The 14,202-nt window shown below is 34.4% G+C and overlaps 1 protein-coding gene across 1 annotated transcript in view; it reads left to right on the forward strand.

Annotated features, from left to right (window-relative positions):
* The window catches only part of GBE1 (1,4-alpha-glucan branching enzyme 1), a 292,532-nt gene that overhangs the window by 101,717 nt on the left and 176,613 nt on the right, over positions 1–14,202 (forward strand). Inside the window, exon 3 of the mRNA XM_067739200.1 lies at positions 2,688–2,803. Within this exon, the coding sequence (XP_067595301.1) occupies positions 2,688–2,803 (116 nt within the window). The remainder of the gene's footprint in view (positions 1–2,687; positions 2,804–14,202) is intronic.

The following is a 14,202-nucleotide window of genomic DNA, read 5'->3' on the forward strand; positions in this document are numbered from 1 at the left end:
GGCCTACATTAACCGCTCAGTACATATTTAATGAATGAATGAATGAATGAACTAATGAACTGTACCCTTTATTTTCAAATCTAACCAGGAAAAGATCTGCTGCTGGTCTTAATTTTATTGTCTTAAATGATTAGCTTAAAAAGAAATTCAGTAAATGTATAAAGTGTTACACTACCTAGATCCTCATATTTCAAGCTGTTTTCCTTATCTCTAATTATGCCCTAAATTCTTTGCTTTGGTAAAGGAATGTCACATCATAAACAGGTGAGATGTATTTGATGTTTTAGGGGCAGAAGAATATAGTAACACAGAGCTTGTTGAGCTGTTCCTGAAGATAAAACCGCCTTTAGATATTTTCAGATTGTCTTCTGATGGGGAGTAGAAAAATGTTTAGAAGGACCTTTATTTACATGTTGTTTCTTACCCCCACTCTACCCATGACATTCAGACTGACTGAGAGTGAAAAACCTTAAGGCTAATGTGGTGAAAGTATTGGCGTCTAAAAGAAGAAATCATAGCATAAAACAAGCTTCTTGGTATTTTTATTATCTCCTTAATTGAGAATCTAATTTCATAGCACTATAGTGCATAGCATCACAGGGGCTTAAGTTTTTTTTAAACAGTGAAATATTTTAGGCATAAACAAATAGGGGAAAATGTAATAAGCATCTCTGTGTACACCACCTACCTTAAAAAATAAAACATTACAGATATTATTAAAACTTCCTGTGTTCCCTTTCCTCTACCCAGTGGAAATCACAATAGAATTTGATGTTTGTCATTCTTATTTTTCTTTTGATATTTTTACTACATATGTATGTATCAATGTTATATAATATTGTTTTGCATATTTTTTGAACTTTACATTAATGGTATTTCTATACACCTTTAAAATGAACTTCAATGTTTTACCTATTCCTATATATTGAATATTTAATCCAATCAGTTTATAGTGTTATATAACATCCTGTTTAATTATACCATGATGTATTTACCCATTTTGTGGCTGATTTAACTTTCAGTGGCTTCCATTTTTTGCTATTGCAAGCAATTCTTCAGTGAACATCTTTGAATATTTTCTTGTGACCATTTGTGAGAATTTCCCTAGGGTATTACCTAGGAGTAGGATTGTTAGACCCCAGAGTTAACATAGCTCCAACTTTGCTATGTAATGCCAAATTGTTTTACCAGTTTGTACCCTCAGCTGCAGTGTTATTTTGTATCCTTGCTGACTACTTGATATTTTCAATCCTTTAGTTTTTGCTAATCCAGTGGATGAGAAATGACATCTCACTGTTGTTTTAATCTGTTTCCTTAATTACGAGTGAGTTTGAGCATCATTATGTATGTTTATTGACCATTCATATGTCCTCCCCTGAATATCTTTGTTGATTTTTCTATTGGTCTGTATTTTTTTCTCATTGATTTATAGATATTGATATATTTTGGATGCTCTTTCTTGGTATGTTCATTACAAATGTATTCTCCCAGTTGGTAGCTTGTCTTGTCATTCTGTCTATCTATCTATGTATGAAGGAAGATAAGTCTATAATTTTTGTAGTCAAATTTATCAGGCTTTTCCTTAAGGTTTTGTATGTACGTGTATGTGTGTGTACATGTATGTATTTTGTCTAAAAAACACTTTTAAACCCAAGATTATAAACATCTTTTCCTGTATTTTCTTCTAAGCATTTTATCATTTTGTCTGTCATATTTAAACATTAATCTATGTTCAAATGATTCTTCAGTAATATTATTGGTAGAGATCCATTTCATTTTTTTTCATAAGGATCACCAATTGTCCCAGCACCACTTATTAAACAGTGTGTCCTTTACTCACTGATTTTTGTTTGTTTTGTTTTTGTTTTTGTTTTTGTTTTTTGCGGTACACGGGCCTCTCACTGTTGTGGCCTCTCCCATTGCGGAGCACAGGCTCCGGACGCGCAGGCTCAGCAGCCATGGCTCACGGGCCCAGTTGCTCCACGGCATGTGGGATCTTCCCGGACCGGGGCACGAACCCGTGTCCCCTGCATCGGCAGGAGGACTCTCAACCACTGTGCCACCAGGGAAGCCCTACTCACTGATTTTGAATGCCACCTCTATTACATGTTAAATTTCTATGTGTCCATTTTGGCTTTTCTTCAGCATCTGTAGTCCACCTCTCCTTTGCCTCTTGTAGTTTATAACCTTCTACCTTTCTTGCTTGAGGCGTTTCTTTAGATTTTAACTCAGTTCTATCACATACTTGTGGATTTGGGTAATATGATTTTAATAATTTTTCACCATTTTTTTTCTACCATAACATGTATTTTATCTAGTTGCCTAGAATGCATTTCTATTTTTTTCATATTATCTCCCTTTGTTGATGGTGTTTCTTAAAAAAGGACCCATCATTCTATTTATTGATAGAAGTAATAGAGTTGAAAGTACAATGGAAAATGTGTTTGTAATCTTTAATCTTTAAAGTTTGCAAAAGGCAAACTTTCAAATATGCTTTTAAAAAATAAGTTAAGCATAACCTGCTTTTTCTAAATGACTAGTAGAGTATTTTGTTTAGTACCTTAGAAAACAATGTTTTTTAGGCAATTTGATTCTGTATAAGTAGGCAGTATATTATACTTTGATTGAAATTTATTGAGTATTAGTCCTATAATGCTATTGTTAATTGATCATCTTTATTTTTTCAGATGATTGGAATCCATTTGCATACCCATATAAAAAACTGGATTTTGGAAAATGGGAGCTGTATATCCCACCAAAGCAGAATAGATCGGTCCTAGTACCTCATGGATCCAAATTAAAGGTACTTTCCTCCCTCCTGTTTTCATTTGAACTTACTATTTTCTTTTTGCCCTGTTTGAAAGGTTTGATTTAAACTATTAAAATGTAAAGTGATGCATGATAATTATGGGAGAAACAGTGTAAATTTTTAAACAGAGGAAAATTTAAGAGAAGTCATCACAAATTGAAATGTGTTAGACTGGAATTGTTTGGTTGGTAAGGTACTGAACTTACTAGTTGTATTATTATCAACTTTGGAAACCTTATAGAAGGATCACTGAGTAACTGCAAAAGTTTAGTCTGGAAAACAGAAAGTTTGATTAAAAAAAAAAAAAAAAAAAACCTGTCTTCAAGTCAGCCGGGCAGAGAATTTTTACCTGTAGAGACAGACTTGATGCAATTGACTTTGTGATGAGCCACATAAATGTGGGAGGCTGTGTTGGAGACGCATGCCTTTTGGGGATACGATTTTCTTGACCTCTTTCTGCTCTTTGATATCAGGGCTGTTGCTTCTCCTGTTCTCCTTGGATTAACCTAGGGGCCTGCCTGTCCTCTACTTCCCCTCTGCTTTGGCTGACCATGCAGCTCTGCATTTAGGGTGTGCAGAGCCAGCACAGCTGCCCTCTTCTCTCTCCTCAAGGGAGGCTTGAAGGATGGGTCCCAAAGTCTGGATTACCTGTCACAGATTTGATTACATGAGAAGCGATCTAAATCCTTTAACATTTACTTGATTTTAGCCCATGCTCATATAATTATATAATATTTCCATGTCCCTTGTATCTCTTTCCCTTCCTTGAACGTGTGATAGCATTCATAGCATTTTTCATGATAGATTCTGTAACTGAATTATATTTTTATTGGCATTTGTTATTTAACAATATTAACCAGAGCTACTTAAAGTATATTTAAAATAAAAAATGTGTTGTATGTTTGTTTTGCAGTTTTTTACAAATAATGAAATTATAAGTGTACCTGACAATACTGAAATATTGCCACACATAATATAGTTACCAGAAGAGCATATTGTCTGGAATAAAGAGACATTTTTATATGGGATAGCCGCCAAGGTTCTCCTAAATCTGAAGTGAAAAGGAGAAAAAGTAGCTACAGTATACAATAAGAGGGATTTAAATTTAATATATATAATCTCTTTTCCAAGTCAGTATAAGCTTCACGAGAGCAGGGGCCTTTGCTGTTCTGTTTGCTAATACTGTATGTTTTCAATTCTTAGAAGAGTGCCTGGCACAGAGTAGGCACTCAAAAAATGTTTATTGAATGTTAAAGCCATTTTTAGGCCCAATCTTTGAAGGAGTAAACCATAGAGCTTGATTTTTCTATGGTCTGTAAGTCCTGATTTTAGGAAACTGTGAAGCAAGGCTACTATTATAGTACTGATTTCATTGTTGCTTTAGGTCTTTTGGACATTTGTTTTGTTATATTTTGTTTTTAAGAATTGAAATTTCCAGTTTTTTAAAGTGCTGCAGAAATTTTTTTGTCTTCTTAAATTAGAAAATTTTATGGGCTCCAATTACCTACTCTTTGCATTAAATGGCAGGTGAATTAATTAATTTTTTACAGTTTTTAAAATTGAAGTATAGTTGATTTACAATATTATATTAGTTTCAGGTATATAACATAGTGATTCAGTATTTTTATAGATTATATTCCATTTAAGTTTATTACAAAACAATGGCTATATTTCCTTGTGCTATGCAATATATCCTTGTTGCTTATCTATTTTATAAGTAGTATTTTGTATCTCTTAATCCCATACTTCTATTTTCCCCCTCTCTCCTATCCTCTCCCTAATGGTAACCACTAGTTTGTTCTCTATATCCATCAGTCTCTTTCTGTTTTGTTATATACAGTGAATGAGTTAATTTTCATGTGTTGTTTTTATACATTGGGAAAAAATGATTACTAGGAATGAATGCTTATTAACATATACAGTTAATAATTATAGGCATTTGCCTCTCCCATCCAACTCTAAAACTTTTATATTTTCTCCTATGGTCTGAGTGTTTGTGTCCTCCCCCCAAATCATATGTTGAGATACTAATTCCTGATGTGATGGTACTAGTACATAGGACTTTGAGAGGTGCATAAATCATGAGCGTATAGACCTTCAAATAGGATTAGTGGCCTTAAAAAAGAAACTCCAGAGAGATCCCTAGCCCCTTTCACCACATGAAGATACAACAAGAACTCTGCAACCTGGAGAAGAGCCAACACCAGACCATGCTGGCAGCTGATCTTGAACTTCCAGCTTCCAGAACTGTGAGAAATCAATTTCTGTTGTTTGTAAGCCACTCAGTCCCTGATATTTTGTTATAGCAGCCCAAATGGACTAAGGTGCTTTCAACACTATGCTATGTACTATACTATGCTTTTCTTCATAAATTCATTTGACCTGGATGAAATGAAATAATAAAAAAAAATTTTTTTAAAGCATCTTTTACCTTTTTACTTAAAAAAAATCTATATCTAACAGTAAACATTCAAAAAATATCAATCAACTGTTGTGTAATCTTTCTTCATTATTATTCTCTAAAGATTTCAGTGAGGATAAATTTACTGGAAATTTAGGCCCAAAGTATCACTCATAGTGTTTAGATGTTTCAAATTTTGAGGAAACATTTAGATGCTATTATAATGTCAATATGGTGATATAATTAGTTTTTCACTTATGGGAAATGATTTATCAGATTTTCTTTGGGGGGGGCTGGGGTTAAATTCTCTATTAAAAATCAACTAACTTAAGGTTTTTGGCCTTTCAATCTGAAATTGTCCCTAGGTAGTCTACCTTGGTAATTAAAAATCTTGTCTTAAATTGAACTTGAAAACTTATTTCATCCCACAAGGGATTGACCTTTATAACTCACTTGTGGATGTTTCTCTTACGAATTATCTGGTAACCATTCTCAAAAAAGAATATTACCTACCATTGAAATAATAGCTTTATTTTCTTTCCAAATACCTGGTCTTTTCAACTGAACACTTTGGAAGAAGATAGCCCATTGCTTATATGGTCACGTAAATGTCTCCTTTCCATGTTTTTAAGTGAGTTTACTAAACAAAATATTTAAAAAGTAAAGTAATAAGGTGAGGAGGTCAGTGAAAGACCCCACGTCAGGAAAAGTGAGAGGTCGGGGAAAGTGAACTTGAAAGGTGGGTTGGGGGCAAACTGAAGAATTCCTTTCTTTTCTTCTGATTTCCATTTTCTTCTCTTTTTAAAAAAATCATTCCTATTAATATCCATATGACTAGCAATGGCAATTAAAATTGTCTTCTTTTAAGTGTTTAGGATGTTTATGCACTTTAACTTTTCCTTGCCAAATCAGTAACAAAAGGATAAAGGTTTTTTGATACCAGACTTTTAACCTTTTTGAAGGATCATGTATTAATCATCTAGAGCTACAATAACAAAATACTGTACTGTGGGTGGCTTAAACAACAGAAATTTAATTTCTCACAGTTCTGGAGGCTGGAAGTCTGAGATCAGCCAGCATGGTTGAGTTCCAGTGAGTTCTTTTCCTCGCTTACAGATGGCACTCACATGGCACTAATCTTATCAACAGGCCCCATGCTCATGACCTCATTTAAACCTAATTATCTCCCAAATGTCCTGTCTCCAACTACCATCACAGTGGGGTTAGGGCTTCAACATATGAACTTGGTGGGGGGCACAGTTTGGTTCAGAGCAGATCATATTGCTTTCTGAATTATATTTAGATGTTATACAATTGATTGGTAGAAAAGGGTCATGGAACTTAATACCTACATTTGCAGTTTTCTCAGATGAGACACATGAAAGAAATTAGAGATTATTTTACATTCATATTTAATTTAATCCTCACGGTAACACTGTGAGATAAAATACTGTTATTATATATTCATTTCATAGATGAGTAAACTGACATTTAGAGAGGTTAAGTAGATGGTATTGCCTGGACTTGAATTCAGGCTTGTCTAATAGCAAAGTCCATGGTCCTAACCATCGTGCTACACTGCTGGTCAAGCTAAGGGTTCATAGAGAGAAAAAGGAAAAAACAAGTGATACAGAGGAAGTAGTACTTGAGCCTTGTCTCAGGTCTAACTAATTATTTTATACCATAATTGCTTTTGCTTTTTTGTGTGGGGACTACTGTCTCCATTTTTCAGTGTGCTGAATATTGAAGTGACCTTCCCTGAGAATAGAAAGGAGATAGAAAGTTTGTGGAAAGAGTTTGCATTTTAGAGAATAAGAGATCAGATTGATTACATAAAGTGAAACTAGTTATTGAGGGCTAGAATGAGATTGCTAGGCAGAAGGATGCCACTGGGCAGGGATGTGGCATGTTGAAAAATTAGTATCTGCATATTTGCTTAAGAAGGTTAATCTCATAAGCACTTCATCCTATATTTCTGGACTATTTTCTTGTGTCATTTCTTCATCTATTTCCTTCTCTCCACATTTTCTGTTAACTGTTTTAGGATATTCTAGTATTTCGATATTGAATCTCCTAGATTTTCTTATCTTTTTGTCAAGTTCCCCATCATTTTGACTTTCTGTTCCATTTTGAGAAGTTATCTTCCAACTGTATTATTTTAGTAATCACATTAAAAACATTTCTAATAAAATGCCTGTGTTGTCTACCTTTTGTGTAGATTCTGTCATTGTTAAATATTCAAAGATAGTTTTATCTTTTTGAAAGTATTATAGCTGTTTTATTTTTTCTCCCAAGTTTTCTTCTTGTTCCCCCACCCCCTCACTGTTTCTTTCAGATTTTCTTTTCCTGTGTGTTTTTGGTTTTTTTTTAGTCCCTTGTCTTTTGTGTTGCAGGCTCTCTTGAAATGGCTGGTGATCCATGATAATATCATTTTAGAATGAGTTAGGAAAAGACAATTGAAAATTCTGTTTTTGGTGTGCTTTGTTCCTGGTGATCTTCACTGTTGGGTAGTCAGAAAGTGAGATAGCCTTTATATTGATGGAAGGAAGTGAAAGTTTTTCTCTGAGGTCATTTAGTTTTTGCAGAGGTGAATCTTCCAGTCTCTTACAAGGGATGGGTGTAAAGGGTATGGAGTGGAGGAAGTTTTATGTGGCTACTGGCATCCTTGCATAAGGACAGGGAAAGTACATAAGGGTCCCAACTTTCAGTAAGACTGAATCCCTCTATTTTTAACCATATGATTCACACGTGCCATTTGCTATGCTCATTGTCTCTGAACTTGGAGCCTTCCTAGTTCAGTGTTTTTCAGAGAGTGAACCTCTGATCTCCCATTTGAGGGGTGAGAGGTAGCATTTTGGAGGAATACACGTTTATCTGTATGTGTTAGGGAAAGGCTCTGCTGAAGAGCCTACAGTGCCCTTGTTTAACACTGCATCTTACCTTCTGCCATAGTACTAGAAGCCTCCAGATGCTGAGTTTCCTAGGGCTTCTGTGAAGCAAACTGACCAGCTCTCTTCAGTTTCTTCCTCTGCAATAGCAGATTTTAATTTTTTCCTGTCTACTTACTTCCTTACCACTCCAACTACTTTCTAAGTTCCAAAAACTTGTTGAAATTTCTGTTCTCTTGTTGCCTCCTTTTCTGTCTTTCTCTGTTAATAATTTTTGTATTCCTTTGCTGTTATTTATTTTAACAGAAGTTTGGTAGGTTTGTTATTTTGATTACACTTCTTAAACCCCTGTATTTAAAAGAAAGCAGAAAAAAAATACATCTTCCAGATAGAAGAATATTTTATAATTCTGGGGCCTCATTTGAGTATTACATTCTTATCGCATGCCATGATTATAAAATTTTGGTCAGACTGATTATTTCTCGCTTGTGGTGTCTTTACATATTATTATATGTGATAAAGATTTTCTTCTCTATGACCCACAGAAAATCCTTTACTCACTTCACTTGTTACCTGGTTCAACTTAATCAACCTTTAAGACCCTGAAACATCTAATTGTGGGAGAATGTGTAGGTCAAATTAGATGCACTTTCCTTTACCACAGAGCTTATAATTCTGTGTTTGCAAAATACACCATGAATGTTAATGAACCTAAATAACGTACTAAGAAATGGTCTTCCTCTATAGATGAGAATAAAGACTTTTTGATTGATTCATTTTTCTTTTGTTTTTTTCTGAAGCTGTCTAGAATGTTGGCAGGAAACACAAAATAAATCTGTAAATTTCCAAAGCAGTCTTTTTACCAATATTTAGCATAACTCTGTTTGCCTAGAGGGTGGGTGAGGTAGAAAGTGTGAGTGTTTCCTTCTATTTTGAGAGTGCTCCACATTAATTTATCAGATTTTACTCTTTTTCTTTCTTAATATCTTAGTTAGCACATATTTAGTTTTATATTTTCTGCACTCGACGTATTGTGCTGTTTTCCCTGGATGTATGTGAAGAAATAAAAAATAAAATGCCTGCACTTTGAATTTATTGCCCACTTGGAGAAAGTGGGCAATACTCACCCACTCACCAAACTCACCATAAACAAATGAGTCACTTGAGCATTCTGTGGCTGGTAAGGGAGTAGAGGAAGAAGCTTATTTATTTTTGAGAGGTTTATAACAGGAAAGTAAGAATAAGTAAATAGAATACGTGGTTGTTTCTTTTTTATATTTGTTAGTTCCTTTCATTTTTGGTTAAATATTAATAGGGCTAAGAGGGGACCCAAGAACGAAGATGACAGGGAGAGAGGACAAGGATTAGAGATAGATTCTTAGGAAACCGGAAAGATGGAAAAGAATAAAGGTCACAGGTTGAATAGTTAGTTAGGGAATGATTATGGAAAGAGATGCATTTTAAGCTTGGTCTTGAAGGAGTTAATGGATTAGATTAATGAATAGGTTGTCAGGGGTCTATTAGAGAATAAAAGAAAATAAAGTTAAGCAAGATTATACAGGAATTAACCAATTCTATATGAGAGACAGTGGTCAGTTTGACTTGTATTGACTTATGAAGATGTCACATGTGTAAGGAGACTAAATGGAATAATGAATCTATTTTAGGAAATTTTACTGTAAAAGCGTGCAGGGTCCTACAATTGCTAAATTTTGACAGAGATTATTTTTTGCTTTTTCTTAAATCCTACATTTCTTACTTTAAGAAAAACCTCAATAATTAAAAAAAATGAACAATTTATTCTTTAACCTGTGGTGTTTTTTGACCCTTAATGATCTTATTTTTTTTTTCCCTCAGAAATGTTCATTCTCTCTCTTCTAGAGCATATAAAAATGCTGAAGTAATCTTATTATCAATGAACAAAAAATAGTCACTGTTAATGGATCCTGAATGTTCTTTCTTTTTCTTTTATGTCATAAAGATTCCTAGAAAGAAGAACTTTACTATCATGTACATCTTCTCTGTCTATACCCTCACTTCCAATTCATTGTTTTCTATCCTCTCCTACTCTGATTTAATAAAAAATAAAGTAAAATGGTCCAAGTAGCTGGATGATGATAATTTAAATTTAAGACCTATGAATGAAGCAATATAAATCTCATTTACCATTATGAATCATTTGAACCACATATTCACATTAGTATTTCATATAAATTTATAGATGATTTCTACTGTGTCATGGCCTGTGATAGGATCTGAATCTTCTGCAGTTCCTGAGTGATCATTTCTAGTTATGTCATGGGTAAAATACATTCTTTTGCTGTGTACCACCTGTCAACTCAAACTTGTCATAAATCATTGCTTTTGCAGCTTACTTGTTAGCACTTTCTTTTCTTAAGGCACATCCTGTAGAAATTCTTTTAGTGATGACTTGAGATCTTATGTATTTGTCTAGGATTTTATATTTCTGGTTTTGTCTTATATCCAGTGTTGCTGATAAAATCCTGATAATTTGATTTTTATTCCTTTGTATGTAATCAGCCCTTTCTCCTGGTAGTCACTTGGATTTCCTCTTTATCCTTCATGTTCTAAAAATTTCACTATTCGCTGTCCTAATACAGGATTTCATTCATTACTCTTTTCTTGAAATGGTCTTACCCTCATAAATCATCTTCTCCTTGGTTCTCATTTTCCCCCCATCCATTTTCATATTAGAGCCATAGTCATCATTGTAAAATTTGAAATCTTCTCATGTTATCCTTCTGACTATAAACCTTTGTGATAAACTCTCCCCACACCTGATTTGGTTATAGACAGGGTTTTCAAACTGTGTGATAAGAAGCTGACCAGGTCAGTTTTCAGATTCTCCAGCACTCATCTGAAATAAGGAGATTCCTTTTCTGTTTTATAGTTGGGCTCCCATGTATGTTTATGTCTAAATAATGATTTCTTTGTTTTAAAAGAATTGAAGAACAATGACCTCTAGGCTGAATTCCATACTCCTTAGCTTACCATACAAAGCCCTCCATGCCCTGGCCATTGGGTTCCTCTCCGGCTTTGTCTTTATCCTTGTCTTAGTCTGTTTGGGCTGCTATAATAAAGTATCATAGCCTAGGCACCTTATGAACAACAGAAATGTATTTCTCCCAGTTCTGGAGGCTGGAAGTATGAGGTCAGAGTGCCAGCCTGGTAGAATTCTAGTGAGGGCTCTTTTCTGACTGCCAGCTTCTCATTGGTAATGTCTCTTCACATGGTGGAGAGCAGAGAGAGGAAGCAAACTCTCTAGTAACTTTAATAAGGGCACTAATTCCATTCCTGTGAGCTCCACCCTCTTGATCTCATTCTAATGCTAATTACCTCCCAAAGGCCCTACCTCCTAGTACTATTACACTGGGGGGGGGGGGTGGGTTTCAACATATAAATTTTGCAGGGGGCACAAACATTCAGTCCATAACAATAAGGTATACTGTCCATACTAAATTACTTGCTGTTGCTTAAATGCTGTTCTGGTCATATCTCAGCAAATGCAAAGACAGCATCCCTTTTATGTGGAATGGCTTTCCCCTATTTTAGTAATCTGACAAACTCCTAGTCTTTGATATAGAGTTTATATGCCATTTATTTTTGGTGAAGTTTTTCATAATCCCGAACGCCACTTTCTACTTACCAAATATCCCTTCTGCCATAAGCCTCTCTAGAGCCTGTTTCCACTATACTCACTGTGATGATATGTACTTTTAGAGTGTGACCTTTTTGAGGACAGGGTCAGTGTCTTGGTCATCTTTGTGTCTCTGGAACCTAGTAATATCTGATTCATAGAAGCTATTCAATAAATGTTTATTGACTGCATGGATGAAAGGGTTAGGAATCATTAGGTAAGTACACTTGCTACAGTTGGAAATATTTTTGCATATGCACATTATACAGAAAGTGAAAGAAATTTATAAAGTGTGTTTCAGTAATTTTAAATTTTCTATAAGTTTAGGCATCTTCAGCCTGTAGAATTGCTGTTTATAGGAGGAATGCTGTTGATACCAGGGTTAAAGACAAGCAAACAAAATAACTGAAGTAAGCAAATATTGGTCTGGAAATCACAGTTTGTTTTAATGAGTCTTTAGCATTTTCTATGTTACTTTTAAAACAAAGATTCTTGTGAGTCACTGTCTAGAGAACTTAATATTAGAAAAAAAGTTTGCCTTTCTCCTGAAGATTTGAAATGCTTATTTTCATCTTATGGTTCCCCCCCACCTCTTTCTGTTGTCTGTCAGAAGACTTAAAACTTAAGTGAATTGTACACTTGCAATAACCATCCAGCTCCAGTCCTAGACCATGATCTTATCTCCTTGCCCTCCAGCCCTTCTCTCCTTCTGACCACTTTCATTGTAACTGCTGATTTTTTCTTCTCATTTTATTTTTAAGTATATTATATTTTAAAATTGTGAGTAGTCTTTTTTTCTTTTTTTGGAAGTAAGAAGAATATAAATTAAATGTACATAAATCTGTGAATAAGGGCAGGGAATTATTTCAAATCAGGATTCAAATCTGTTTTAATATTTCTTTAAATCACCTATGAATAAATGGACAATGCCTAATTCTTTTTCCTTATATAGTTCAGAACCAGTTAGTTAGGAGGCTACAGAATGGATTTACTATGGGATGTGCCAGAGGTCAGAGTGTTTAGGCGTTTAGATGAGTACTATGAAGAGAGAAAAGTCCACTTATGGGATGATGTCACTCTTACCCCAAATAAATAACTAAATGTTACTTCTCTCTGCATAAAGCACATATCATCTCTGTTTTAGACTTTTTCCTCATGGAAAGCTTTCTCTAACTTTGAAGAATATTTGCTTTTGACACAATGAAATAGAAATCTGGGATGCACTGTTGCTGTTATGACTGTTTTATTTAAGGCACAATAGATTATGGTGAAAGAAAAAATAGTTCAAATGTCTCTTTCACATATGTAGATGAAAACTTATTACACCTTGCATATATTAAGCCTGATTTCCTAGTTTTCCATGGTAGGGCTCAGGATTAGGAGCTGCTTGGATTATGTAGTTTTGTTTTCCCTTTTCATTTTCATCTAAAGCCCTGCAGAGAATAGGAGATTGTTGGTGAGATATCAATGGCAGTATAGGGATTGCTTTCTGGAGTCATTATGAATTAAGAGCTAATGGGTAGCTTTCTTTGATAGCTCGTTTATAATTGAGTACAGATAGATGAAAATCAAACACAAAGGGAACTCAATTTTATCATTAATTTTGACTTTGTTTAACAGATGATTTCTGGGCACCACAGAAGCCTTCCTAATTTGTCTGTGTATGATGAAGAAACTAATCATACACAGCTCAGAGAACAAATAACATACGTTTCCCAAAGAGGTCACCTTCAGAGACAAGTACAAGGGAAAAAAACCCCGCAAAACTGTTGATTTCTTTCTTTTCTCCTATGTTTTTTCTCTGTTTACCTTCTTTTAAAAATGCAGTACGTAAAATAATTTCATAATTTAAAATATGCAGTGATTGACTATCCAGAAGTTATAGCCTAAACTAGGCTATAAATATAATCCGGTTTGTTCCTTGTAAAAGGCTTCCTTTCTTTCTTTCCTTTATCGGATAGCCCTTACTATGTGCCAGTTACTATTTTAAATATTACAAATATTAATTTATTTAGCCCTCATAACAGCCCTATTGGGAAAGTCCTATTATCAATCTTCCCCATTTTTTCAGATGAGGAACTGAGGCACAGAGAGATGACATAATTTGCTCAAAGTCACATAGCTAGCTGATATCTGGCAGAGCTGGGATTCAAACCCAGGAAATCTGGCTATAGAGGTTGTGTTCTTAACATTATGTTATGTTGCTATAATATATTAGTTTAATTACAGCTCCTGTGATTTCTTGATAACTGTTTAAAAACACCACCAAGCATAGCCTTTGGCTAAAATGATAAACCTTTGCAAATCCTAATATGTTTTTTTAGAATACATGTTTTCCTATGAGCAAGTAGCAAAGACAGTAATGCATTTGGGAGCACACAGAAGCAAATTTGACATTGTTTAATTTTTAGGAATATTCAATAGAACATATGCTATATGTAATATA

This window comes from Pseudorca crassidens, chromosome 5 (assembly GCF_039906515.1).
Source record: "Pseudorca crassidens isolate mPseCra1 chromosome 5, mPseCra1.hap1, whole genome shotgun sequence".
Lineage (NCBI taxonomy): Eukaryota > Metazoa > Chordata > Mammalia > Artiodactyla > Delphinidae > Pseudorca > Pseudorca crassidens.